Source organism: Orcinus orca, chromosome 9, assembly GCF_937001465.1.
Source record: "Orcinus orca chromosome 9, mOrcOrc1.1, whole genome shotgun sequence".
In the NCBI taxonomy this organism is placed as follows: Eukaryota; Metazoa; Chordata; class Mammalia; order Artiodactyla; family Delphinidae; genus Orcinus; species Orcinus orca.
Genome location: NC_064567.1, coordinates 4,892,557 through 4,906,330, shown reverse-complemented (window position 1 = coordinate 4,906,330; position 13,774 = coordinate 4,892,557). Strand labels below are relative to the sequence as shown.

The window sequence follows — 13,774 nt, the reverse complement described above, 5'->3', positions numbered from 1 at the left end:
TTTGTACTAAGCTAAATGTTACTCCGTGGTATTTATCACTGCTCTTCACCAACTATTTCCAGTTCTCCCTCCAGAAGTATGATAAGATTTCACTTCCCTGCCCTCTTGAAGTTAGATTCTACCACGTGACTTTCTCGGGCCAACAAAATGTAAACGGAACCAACATGTGTCCCTTCTGTAGTCTCCGAGAGCCAAAGCACAACCTCCCGTGTTCTCCTTTTCCGGCCTGGGCAACTGTGGAAAAACAGAGATGGTGTCTCCCTCCACCTGGATGTAGGTGTTGTAGAGGAAAGCTCCCAAGCCAGCCCACGATGAACATGCAGCATGAACAAGGAATAAACCTTGCTGTCTGAAGCCACTAAGAACTGAGGTTGTTTGTTATCCCACCATACTCTAGATATCCTGACATACACATAAAAAGGAGTTTAGTATTTCTCTACATCATCCCCATCTCCAGCTTTAAGAATGTTCTGCACAAAGTTGGGACTCATGTCTATTAGCACCCTTTTTTAAGTATTAGGATATTTTTTAAAGGATTAAAAAATGGTCCAAAGGTTAGCAGAAAAGTCAGATATTTTCTATCTATTTATTTATTTATTTTTACTTCTGGCTGTGTCGAGTCTTCATTACTGTGCGCGCGCTTTCTCTAGTTGCGGTGCGCAGGGGCTACTCTTTGTTGTGCAGCACGGGCTTCAGTTGTTGCAGCTCACAGGCTCTAGAGCGCAGGCTCAGTAGTTGTAGCACACGGGCTTAGTTGCTCCATGGCATGTGGGATCTTACCAGACCAGGGATCGAACCCATATCCCCTGCACTGGCAGGCGGATTCTTAACCACAAGCCACCAGGGAAGTCCCAGAGTCAGATATTTTCAATGAAAAGATTTTAAAAACTGAAGTAACTGCACATTAAAAAGGCCAAGGTGTACAGGGGTGGTATATAAATGGTAGCATGCTAATACTCCCCTATTTACCCAAAATAATTACTTCTACTAATTCCTCTCCCCGCAGAGGCTGAAAACCAGGGACTCAGGGTTCAACAAAGCATTATAAGCAGTCACTACCAATCAATTATGAAATCTATCCTCCATCCCAAGTGGTTCAATGTCACTGTTCTCATACATCAGAAAGCCTAGGCCTATGGAGACAGGTTGCTCAACCTGGTGGAGACTGTTGCCTGCTTCTGCAATGTCCATTCCCACCCTTGGTAACAGGGTTCTAAATCTACTCTAGTGGTGGTCACTTTGTAATGTACAGAAATACTGAATCACTGTGTTGTAAACCAGGAACTAGCATAGTGTTGTAGTTCAATTATACTTCAAAAACAAACTCACAGAAAAAGAGATCAGGTCTGTGGTTATCAGAGGAAGGGGTGGGAGAGGGGAACTGGACGAAGGTGGTCAGAAGGTACAAACTTCCAGTTATAAGATAAATAAGTGGGACTTCCCTGGTAGTCCAGTGGTTAAGAATCCACCTTCCAACGCAGGGGACGTGGGTTCGAGCCCTGGTCTGCTAACTGAGATTTCACAAGCCACGTGGTGTGGTCAAAAAAAAAAATTATAGTCGAATCTACACTGTGGCAACTATATTTTTAAATACCATTTAAATACCCCAATAATAAAAATCCATCTCTACTTCAAAATATCCTAGACAAATGAGGGCCAGAGGGTAGGGGACAACCTCACCTAACCTATCTCAGTAAAAGAAGTTGGAAAACAATAATGATTTTTATCATTTGCATCTCAAATATTTTTTACTCTTAGAGTGTCTTAATTCACAAAATCATCTGCTTCCATTCTATATTGCTATATAACAAATCACCACCAAATCTAACAGACTAAAACAACCACCATTGTATTTATTCATAATTTTGCAGTCTGGGCTGGGCTCAGCTGACTGGTTCCTCTGCTAGTCTCAGTGGTGGTCAGTCTGTAGCCGTATTCAATGAGCAAGTTGATTAGGGGCCAGACTCAGCTGAGATACTAGGATTGTTGGGCATCTCTCTTCCCACGTAGTCTCAGAATCCCTCCCTCTCTGCATGGTCTCTCCAGCAAGGTACAGCCTAGCTTCTTGCATGGTAACAGTGCTCCAAGAAGGCGGAAGTGGAAGTTCCAGGCCTTCTTAAAACTTAAGCCACAAACTAGCATAATGTCATTTTTGCTGCATTCCACTGAATCACAGGGCTCACCAAGATACATGGGGAGCTGACTATACAATAGCATGAATGCCAGTAGGCATTCACTGGGGGTCACCAATATTACAGACTACCTTCTCCCCACTTATTTACTGAACAGGTTAACACCCTAACGTATGACCTCTAGCATGCTATGATCTCTCTGGGGCTCAACTGTCTGTAAAATAAGGGGTTAGACTAAATGTTCTTGGAATTCTCATCAGTTTTAATATTCTACAACTCTCTTAAGTACATAAGTCTAACATTAGAAAACCTTGGCCGGGATTTCCGTGGTGGTCCAGTGGTTAAGAACCTGCCTTCCAACGCAGGGGATGCAGGCTCAATCCCTGGTTGGGGAACTAAGATCCCACATGCCACAGGGCAACTAAGCCCGTGCGCTCTAGAGCCCGCACACCACAACTACTGAGCCCGTATGCCACAACTACTGAGTCTGTGGGCTGCAACTACTGAACCTGCATGCTACAACTAGAGAGAAGTTTGCATGCCACAACGAAAGATCCCGCATCCTGCAACGAAGATCCCGCGTGCCACAACTAAGACCCGATGCAGCCAAATAAATAAATATTTTTAAAACTTAAAAAAAAAAACCAAAACCTGGCCATGCTAACCAAATGCTTCAACCCTAGTAGAACAATTCATTGATGAGAGGTTTAAGGTAAAGAATATAGTTATTCTTTAATATGTTTCATATTGTTATTTCATATGCAACTGGGTGCTTACCCCAAACACGTGTGCATGTCATTAGGATCCCAAAAATCAGGAAATCAAGGAAGTTTTTTTTGCTAGGCTCCACTAGAGGATGACATTAAGAACAAAACGACACAAACTTCACTATGACCATCAACTATGTTGCTTCTAATGTAAATGGGAAACACTGAGATATAAAGATTAAAAGTGATCCAGTATAGGGTTTCCCTGGTGGCGCAGTGGTTAAGAGCCCACCTGCCAATGCAGGGGACATGAGTTCAAGCCCTGGTCTGGGAGGATCCCACATGCTGCGGAGCAACTAAGCCCGTGTGCCACAACTACTAAGCCTGCTCTCTAGAGCTCATGAGCCACAACTACTGAGCCCGCATGCCACAACCACTGAAGCCTACACACCTAGAGCCCGTGTGCTCTGCAACAAGAGAAGCCACCGCAATGAGAACCCCACGCACAATGAAAAGTAGCCCCCCGCTCGCCGCAAGTAGAGAAGGCCTGCGCACAGCAATGAAGACCCAATGCAGCCAAAAATAAATAAATAAAATAAATAAATTTATTTTTTTTAAGTGATCCAGTATAAAAAGACATAAGAAATCATTTTAAAACCACCTAATAATACATCTCATTTAGGGAGACCTACTAAGAAAACTGTGGTCAGCAGAGGTGTAATATAAAAAGACCACTATGACAACATCCACAAGTTTGGGTAATAAAAAAAAACTTTAATAATTTTGTAATAACATTACTACACATACAGCTTCTAGGAAACACTCTTGGTTGTTTTTCATGTGTTATAATAAGAAACATTCTATAGACTTCTGCTGACTTAGCTTTTCTATCTTGTGCAGAAGGGCGATCTTTACGCCCTCACCCCCACCGTAAATACTACATTATTCTATACCGTGGTGTTTCTGGAGTGAATTGGGCACCTCATCACATGTCAGCCAATAACATTCTATGATGTCAGAGTAAGACGTGAAGATAACTGACAACAGTAGCAGTAACAGTAACAACAAATTCTCATCATACCGCCTCGTAATAGCATTTAGTTCGTGCCAGACATGGTCTAAATTCTACACATATATAAATTCACAACAACCTCAACTAGATGTGCTAGTGTGACCACTTTGCAGATGAGGCAACCAAGGCACAAAAAGTTAAGTCACCTCCCAAGGTCAAATGTAGTTAGTAAGTAGTAGAACCCAGATTTGAATTCAGGTAATCTTGGCTCCGGAATCAGTGATGTCCCTAGAACTTAAGTTTTCTCATTTGTAAAACAAGATTATGGCTTTAAATTTATTGGCTTTTTAAAAGTTGCATAGATCTACATATAAAAGTACGTGTACATGTATTAGGTATCCTTCCAAATCATTTTCTATAACAAAATATATACAGTTTGGGTCTGTATGCTTTTTACAAAACAGAGTTAGTACTAAACTTACTGCTTTGTAACTCTCAGAAATTTTTTCCTCAAGTCAACAAATTTATCACAGATATTCTCCCACTTCAGTACCTACAAGTCTACCTCTCTGTCCTGATAAAACTACATGGTATATGATCCTACAATCCCACTCCTAGGCATATATCCAGAGAAAACTCTAATTTGAAAAGATACGTGCACCCCAATGCTCACAGCAGCACTATTTACAACAGCCAAAACACTGAAGTAACCGAAATGTCTATCAACAAATGAGTGGATAAAGAAGATGTGGTATATATACACAATGAATACTACTCAGCCATAAAAAAAGAACGAAATAATGCCAGTTGCAGCAACATGGATAGACCTAGAGATGATCAAACTGAGTGAAGTAAGCCAAAGACAAAGACAAATATCATATATCACTTATATGTGGAATCTAAAAAATGATACAAATGAATTTATTTATAAAACAAGTTAACACAACATTGTAAATTAACTATACTTCAATTTAAAATAGACTTACAGACAAAGAAAACAAATTTATGGTTACCAAAGGGGATAGCAGGGATGCGGGGGAGTGGATGATAAATTAGGGGTTTGGGATTAACATGTACACACTACTATGTATAAAACAGATAAACAACAAGGACCTACTGTATAGCACAGGGAACTCTACTCAATATCTTATAATAACCTGTAATGAAAAAGAATCTGAAAAAGAATATACACACACACATAACTGAATCACTTTGCTGTAGACCTGATTGTATTTGCAAATTAACTATACCTCAATTTAGGACTTCCCTGGTGGCACCGTGGTTAAGAATCCACCTGCCAATGCAGGGGACACGGGTTCGAGCCCTGGTCCGGGAAGATCCCATATGCACGGAGCAACTAAGCCTGTGCACCGCAACTACTGAGCCTGCGCTCTAAAGCCAGCAAGCCACGACTACTGAGCCCGCGTGCCACAACTACTGAAGCCCTCGCACCTAGAGCCCACTCACCGCAACAAGAGAAGCCACCGCAATGAGAAGGCCGTGCACCGCAACCAAGAGTGGCCCCCGCTCGCCACAACTAGAGAAAGCCTGCACACAGCAACAAAGACCCAACACAGCTAAAAATAAATTAATTAATTTTTTTAAAAAATAAAGCTATAAAACACAGGCTGAAAAAAAAAACTATACCTCAACTTAAAAGAAAAACTTAAAATAATAAAAAAACTACATGGTAGTCCACTGATGGGTATTTTGTTCTTGCCAGTTTTTCTCTACTAGTTTTCTACCTTTCTCTGGTGCCATGAGCATGTTTCTCATCTTTACGGGCTTTCTTGACCCTTTTTCCCCCATCTCCTAAGGGTAAGTAAGCATCCTAATCCTTTTACTATTTTCCACACATTCTTCATATTGTCAGTGATTTCAAGTAAATCACATTTATCCTAATCTAGCTCCTAAACTCTTCTCCCAAATCCCCAAATACTCCCAGACATTTCTATCTTGTAGACAGCTATGCCAGAAACTCAAAATTTTTCCTCTGCATCGACTGAAATCTCTCTTCCTTTCCATTCACACTACCAACAATCTACCCTCTGCCTTGATCACCTCACACAAGGACTATGCAACATCCTGTATCTCAGCCTCCATGTAACTCCTCTCTTCATATTATGACCAGGATGGTTTTCCTAAAACAGTCATCATCAAATCATCCAGTATGAATACCTACATTCAACTGTATAAAATGGACACAGAACACAAAATAATATAATAGCATTCCTGTCCTCAGGAAGACTGCAAATATATTCTTATAAAACTTTAATTTAAAAAATAAAGTAATCTAGGCATAAAGCAGAGGCTGAAGACTTGTAGTCCACTCGTGGTCCACAGATTAAACCTAGCCCACAAGCTGTAGTTCCAAATTGTGTTTTAGATGTTAATTAATAGAAAATACTTAAAAATCAAGAGATTTCACATTCAAATCCAAGTTTTGAGCCTCTGTTGAAAAACCAGAGTATCTAGAAACATCTCACAGTCTCACTTGGCAGCCATCAGCCAGAATTCTCTATCAGTTTCTCCTAAGCAAGGTATAAAGACTCCTAGGACTCTTCAGGCTGTTTTTACCCACCATTTTCTCCCCAACCCAAGGCCTTAAAAATGTCAGCTGTCATTCAGGAGCTTACAAGCTGCATGCAGCTCATTTACATTACCTACTTGGTGGCTGTGAACAGTTTATAACACGCGGACTCTCGTCAGCCTGGTGTTCAAGGGCCATCACAGGGCAGACCCAACCCCTGCCTTAAACCTCTGTGCTGGTCATCCCCCCACCAAGAAAACATCTCTTCCACTTCCCTCAATAACTGTATTCACTCTGCTACCCCAAATACCTTCTCACTTTCTTCTCACTTGATCTGGCTAAATCCTGTCGACCCTTCAAGGTATAATTCATGTACTGCTTCCTCCAAATCTTTGGGGACCCTTCTTGGCCACAGTGAACCTTCTTCCAGAGTTGAATGTCCATCCCAGCATATATTTAACACTTTTATGCTCTCTGACAGTGCCAAATGAAAGATCTAAAAAGTTACAGAAAAGTATTTCTCAGACTTAAACAGTTGCAGCATTTGTGCATCATACATACTTACTGTCATCACAAAATTAATAGCAGGAGCAAAGGCAAACAATCTTCCTGTCTTTTACAGGAGGTTTTTTCTAGATAAAGTGCAAAAAGAGCTGTGTCATTCCTGGTTCTCTTGTGTTCTTAAGTCCTTCAATTCTGCAAACAGAGTGACACTTCCAACTACAAATTCAAGATTCATCTTTGTACTAGATTTTCACACTAACCACAAGCATACATTTATGGGGGGGAGGGGAGGGGGGAGGGGAGGAGGGGGGAGGGGAGGAGGGGGGAGGGGAGGAGGGGGGAGGGGAGGAGGGGGGAGGGGAGGAGGGGGGAGGGGAGGAGGGGGAGGGGAGGAGGGGGAGGGGGGAGGGGGGAGGGGGGGAGAGGGGAGGGGAGGGAGGGAGGGGGAGGGGAGGGGAGGGAGGGAGGGGGAGGGGAGGGGAGGGGGAGGGGAGGCGGGGGAGGGGGAGGGGAGGCGGGGGAGGGGAGGGGAGGCGGGGGAGGGGAGGGGATTATCCCTATTTCACTCCATAACTTTTGAACTTATACCTCCAAGCAGTTCTGAAAATAGCCACTGTAGCACAAACATGATAAAGAAAGTGTTAAAGGAGGAAGGGATTAATCATCTTGTTGAAATTAAAAGATGCCCCAAAACAATGAAAGAAAAAAAAAAAGGACACGATCGAACCTGTGTCCCCTGCATTGGCAGGTGTATTCTTAACCACTGTGCCACCAGAGAAGTCCCTTATCAGTTAATTCTACCATGACAGATTTGTAGTCACTGCGGGGTGACAAGACACACTGCTCTAACTCTCCCCTTCTCCCCCAACCTTCTGCAAAACCGCACGTTATTCCCCAGGCCACAGTCATATTTCCTCTGGGCAGACGGTGATTGTCCAACCTTGTATTCTTAAGGCACTTACAGTTATGACTGAGGGGCTTCCATGAAACTTCACTGATCTTCCAAAGTGGAAACAGTCAGTTTTTAGTTATGGAGAGCTTTAGATACTCTCTCTCTGCTCTCACCTGGTGGGGAGGTGTGTGAAACCCTTGATAGGATTTGATATAGTTTTTAATCTATGAGACATCTGGACTGAACATACTTTTTATTTTATTTTTTGTTTCTGTTTTTTTATGACCGCGCCCCACAGCATGTGGGATCTAAGTTCCCTGACCAGGGATCGAACCCACGCCCCCTGCACTGGAAGCGTGGAGTCTTAACGACTGGACTGCTAGGGAAGCCCCTGAACATAATTTTTGGCTGATACTGAATAAACTTTCCAATAAGTGTGTGTGTTAATTAATCTATTAAAAAAAGAATTAACTGATAATAGGAAAATGTACTAAACCACTATTTTCAAAATGAGAAAATAAACTGTTGTGATACGGTTAAATTTACATGGAAATCCATGTTTATCAAGTTTACATATTAATAACATTATACCAAATATAATTTGTATTTTACACTAAAAATACCATATTTTCAAAGACTAGAGAGTCCATGGAGAAGACCAACAACAGGACAAAAGCAAACTACAATGAGGCCACCTAACAGATAAGAGAGGCTGCCATTCCAGGACCAGCTTTTCCGGTAAATTAAAACATTTCAGAGCCCATTAAATGCTAGAGACCGGTGATTACTGAAAATTTCCCTGCAGAGGCATCTAATTTCTTGAAAAATAAGAATATAATAAAAATTACAAATTTGCATCATCTCAAAAAGCACAAATAATAGTGATGTCTCAACTATATGAAACTGCATATACTATAATGCAATACACTTTTTTTGTTTGTTTCACTGATTTCAAGTTGACAGCTATGGAAATGAGAGATTGCAGGGGCAGGGGGGGGCAGGGAATGCTTACAAGTATAGAACAGCAATAGTCCCCTGCAGCAGAGCCATTTTTTCCTGGTCCCTTATATGACACCACTGGTTGTACCTAATTTTTTCTACAGTAATGCTCAAGGTGACTTTTTTTTTTTTTTTAAATAAGCTTATTTATTTATTTAGGCTGCACTGAATCTTCGTTGCTGCGCGCAGGCTTTCTCTAGTTGCGGCGAGCGGGCTTCTCATTGCGGTGGCTTCTCTTGTTGTGGAGCAAAGGCTCTAGGCGTGCAGGCTCAGTAGTTGTGGCACGCGGGCTCAGTACTTGTGACGCACAGGCTTTTAGCTCCGCGGCATGTGGGATCTTCCCGGACCAGGGCTCGAACCCGTGTCCCCTGCACTGGCAGGCAGATTCTTAACCACTGCGCCACCTCAGAAAGTCCCTCAAGGTGACTTTCTAATAACAGTAATTGACCTCTGAAGAGAAAGTGGTTCAGGGTATCAAGAGTTGATTCAAAGAGAGTCAAGGGTAGCGCCCCAGAGACCCTTATCCCCACCACCTGCCGCTTCTGTGCCATCCCCACACCACCCAGCCTGGACATCAACTCTGTTCACGTGGTAAGAAATATGGCAGAATCTCCACTTGGCTTCCCAACTTAGTAATGTGGGTGTATACTCTAAGGAAGAAAAGATAAAATCAAAGTTTCAGGAAGGGTTTCCTTCACCTTAATAGAAAAATAACTCCAACCTCTGGTACGTGCTGCCCTGCAGCGGGAGCTTCTGCACCAATGGGAAGACCTGCACCCCTGATAAAGACTAAGTAATAGGCAGTCCTTACTATGCAAGAGAACTTTTAGACATGTGCCAATTTCACTGTTCCACTCCATATTTCCCTATTTACATACCTACGCTTCAAACTCTGCCTCTAAGATTAAGACCTTCAGTGCAAAATTCTTGATTTTAGGTTGTAAATATAACTTTAAAGTAATAATAGTTCATGTAAAACCAGTAACCACATATGCTTTTCACATGTGATAAAACACAAAAATTATCTAACACTATAAAACAAGAAAATGCTTAATTTTTACCTAATTACTAAAAATTCAAACATTTAAACTCAAAGAATGTGTAGTTACTAGCCCACAGTTACCTTTTTTTTAATGTGAAAACAAATACACAACCTACTTTTAAAAAATAGTGTCATAAGGCATCTGCTCTAGGGTAAAGCAACCCACTTACTGACCATCTAAATAACACTGACAATTTAAACACCTTTATCTCCACTGCATTCCACAAAGATATTAATTTTCATTTCTGAGGTATCCGCAATTCCACATAATTTTAACATTTACAAACCTAATTTACATGTGTTACACATCAGTTTCACTTTCAGGGTCTGCACTACCCAGCTAACTACAGGGTCTTTTCTGCATGTATCTTAATACAGTGCAGAGATACACAATTGAAAACCCCTCTCTTTGCTTTCCATTTCAGATATTAGTTTCCATTTACATGTTTCCAAAACGACTGGAGATTCCATTTCCTTCAAAAGACACACCTAGTTTTAAAGAATTCCCTAACAAGTTTGGGACGATCAAAGTTACCACTAGACTTAATTACCTATAAGGAATGCTGTACCAGTTTTCAAATCTAAAAAACTCTCTTATGACTTATAACTGTTCTAAACATTTTCCAAAGTGTTGAGGTTTTTTTTATTGTTATATTAGTGTCATTCTATAGAAAGGTTTTAACTTCTCAAAGGGCTACCTTTTTCCCACTCATAATATGAGGTAAAAAATAAAATAATAAAGTGACAATACCCTAAACCAACCTTTCTTCTGGTGCACCCAGGAGTTGCACTAATACAAATGAGCTCATTGCAATCTCAGGGGAAGTGTGCACACTCACCACTCACACACACTTGGATGTGTACGGGTGAGGAGAACATAGATAGGTCTACTCTTTCTAAAGTAAGAATTTAAAAGCAAATCGAACACGTTATAATCCCAAATTAATGTTCAGAAAGAAACCAAGAAATAGTGAAAATGGGAAGCAATCAAGTTAAAACCCTACGATGGCTTCGTGTGTGTTCCTTTAAAGGATACCAAAAAAGTGGCAAAGAAGTTTAAAATTACTTAAAACTGCACCTTCCTTCTCGAAATTTCAGTTAATACAGGAATAACAATGGCATTTTATACCAGACATTAGCAATGCAAGTGGTATAATAAACCCCAACTCTGTATCACAAAGAAACTAATAATGTACTTGTTTCCCTCACGATTTGTCATAGCTAGGTAGGAGCTGGCAATAAAATATGGAGGGCAAGTCGAAGGCCCTGAATCACGTTCATAGTAAAAGAATAGGAAAGCGAAAAAGAGCACGTCCAGTGCAGAGCTTCACGGGTTTCCCACAACCCTGTTCTCTGCCTTGCGTTAACACTACTATTTTTACTGTGTATCACCAAACATAACAATGCTATTACTAAACGAATGCACCCCATCAAAAAAAGAAAAAACAACAACAAAAAACCAGACTATCCGTAAGTATGCTGCTTTCCTCGGCGTCCCGGTGCACCCTTCCACTACCATCAGTTCCCTGAGACGCCCATATAATGAAATGAGTAAGCAATACACGCCTTCCTACAACTCCGAAAGACGGCCACAGACCTTCCACAGCAGCAGCCTCAAGAGCCACGAGCGCTCAGCGACTCACCGGCACTGAAACGAGCTCCTGGATCCACAGGCAAAGTTGTCCTATAACCATTTTGTAAAAAGACATTTCTAACCAGCGAATGGCCGGAGGCGCACAGCCCTAGTGCCTGCTCAAAAACACACGAGAGCGACTCCTGCCCCAGTAACAGCCACGAGTGGCTACTCCGATGGAAGTTCGGCCACATTTACATCCGTCTGGACCCGAACGAACGTGCTCCTGGCGATCGGCCTGCGGTGGCAGCGACGTTTCCAAAACTTGCTGCACTCCGTCCCCTACGCGGAGCGACCGCACAGACTAGTGCTCTCGGCGCTGGGCAGTGCGGGGCCCGGCTGGGGGAGGGGAGGGGAAGCGGTCGGAGGACTTCCTAATATATCATTAAAGCACGAAAGCAGAGGTTTGGGAGCGAGAAAAGTTAAAGGAGCGACCGGCTGACAAAGAAAAGCAGCTCCGGCTGCGTCCGTTTCCTGCTCCCCCGCCCAACCGGGCCGGGGGACCACCTGGCCGCGGCGTTTTGACAGCTCGGCGAGCGTCCCGGAGCCGAGCGCCTGGGAGCCGAGCGGGAGCCCGTCCGGCGACTACCCAGCTGTGCTGCGGGCTCGTCTGCTAAACGACCCGGCGAGACCCAGGGGCATCGACGAGAAATTTCCCCAAAAAGAGAAGCCCCGGAACACACGGCGCCGGGGCCAAACTAAAAAGTAAAGTGTGGCGGCGGCGCGAGCCGTCAGACCCGGGCCGGCGGAGGGAAGTGCGGGCGGCCGCGGGAGGCCGGGCGCCGGCGCGGGGCGCGGGGCGGGCGCCCCGGGCCCGAGCCGCGCGGCCCGCGCGGGCCCCACCCCCACCCCGCGGGGGCGGCCGGGGGCGCGCGGGGGCGGCGGGGCCGGGCGCGCCGGTGACAGCTCCGGGCCGGCGCCGCGGCTGGCTCCCGGCCTGGCTCCCTCACACTCAACTTACTTCTTTCTGGCTCTCTGGAAAGGGGAAGCGCCATCTTTGCGAGGCCGGCCCCGAGGTCTTTTGTCTGCGGCTGCGGGGCTCGGGGCCGGGGCTCCGGGCTCCTCGGGGGGGGGTGGCGGCGGCTGCGGCTGCTCCGCGCTCTTGTCCTCCTCCGACGACATCCTAGTCACCAGGAAAGACACATGGATCCCGGTCCTCCTCCTGGGGGGCTCCTCCCGCCGCCGCCGCCGCCGCCGCCGCGGCCGCCGCCGCCGCCGCTGCTGCTCGGGTTCCTCCTCCCCGGCTCAGCCTCTCGCATTTCCCGCAGCCCCGGGAGCAGCAGCAGGTACCGGGAGAGGCGGCAACATGGAGCGAGCAGGACACGCACTCACACACATACGCGCGAGCGCGCGCACCTCGGCGCGCAGGGGCCGGGCGGGGGGCGGCGGGCGGGGCGCGGCGGGCAGGCGGGCGGGAGGGAGGGAGGGGCCGGACCGGGGCGGGGAGGTGCGGGCGGGGCGGGCGGGCGGCCCTCGGGCGGTGCGGGTGTGGGTGCGGGCGCGGGTGCCGGGCGGGTGCGGGGCGGGCGGCGCCGAGCTGGGCGGGGCTACTGAGGGGGCACGAAGGGCGCCGGCCCTGGGGGTCTCCGCCCGCGCCCCTCCCCCAGGCCGCCCGCGGCGGGGAGGAGAAAGGGGCCGCGGCGCGGGGAGCGGCGGGCCGGCGGGCGGGGGTCGCGCCCCCCGCCGGCTGCCCCTCCCCCGCGCGGGCCGCGTCAGGCCGGGCGGCGGCGGCAGCGAAGTTTTGACAGCTGCTCCAGTTGTTGTGGGTTCCGGGCTGTGCGAGCGCCGGCCCCTCAGCGCCCGCTCCAGCCCTCCGGGCAGGGGAGGAGGAAGTTTTGCGGGTGTGCGTGTACCACACACAGACACACACACTCGACCGTGGCCGTCGCGCGAGGGCCGCGCCGGGTCTCCCAGAGCGCCCCCGCACCACAGACCTCTCAAACTCGCCGCCGTCTCGCCCACACACGGCCGCCGCGACGCCCCCGCCCCCTCCCCCACTCCGCCGGCCCCACCGCCCCCCGCTCGCCGCCGCTGCCACTCACGGGGCTCGCTCCGCGCATGCGCCGCCCGCGGACGCGCCGCCGCCGCTGACCTCACCGCCCCTCCCCCGCCCCCGCTCCCTCCTCTTCTGACGCGGCGGCCGGGCCGCGCCGCGACTCCAACTCCGGCTCCGGCTGGGGCTCCGGCTTCGGCTCGGGAGAGCGCCAAGCTGCGGATGAGCGAATCCGGGATCGGGGTCCGGGGAGTGCGCGAGGGAGAGCGAGGACGAGGCGGGCCGCGTCCGCGCTCCGCAGGCGCTCGGCCTCCGCGGACTGGCGGGCGG

The 13,774-nt window shown here is 46.9% G+C and overlaps 1 protein-coding gene across 5 annotated transcripts in view; it reads right to left on the bottom strand.

Moving 5' to 3' along the window:
* Positions 1–13,401, bottom strand: part of KMT2C (lysine methyltransferase 2C) — a 288,150-nt gene extending 274,749 nt beyond the window's left edge. For 4 of the 5 annotated variants that reach the window (XM_033408303.2, XM_033408308.2, XM_033408304.2 and 1 more), the window contains exon 1: positions 12,413–12,718. In XM_033408303.2, coding sequence (XP_033264194.2) covers positions 12,413–12,573 — 161 coding nt within the window. In that variant the 5' untranslated portion in view covers positions 12,574–12,718. Of the gene's footprint in view, positions 1–12,412; positions 12,719–13,385 lie in introns of those variants that run through there. The other variant, XM_033408301.2, reaches the window with a different exon arrangement.
* Between the last annotated feature and the right edge of the window lie 373 nt (positions 13,402–13,774).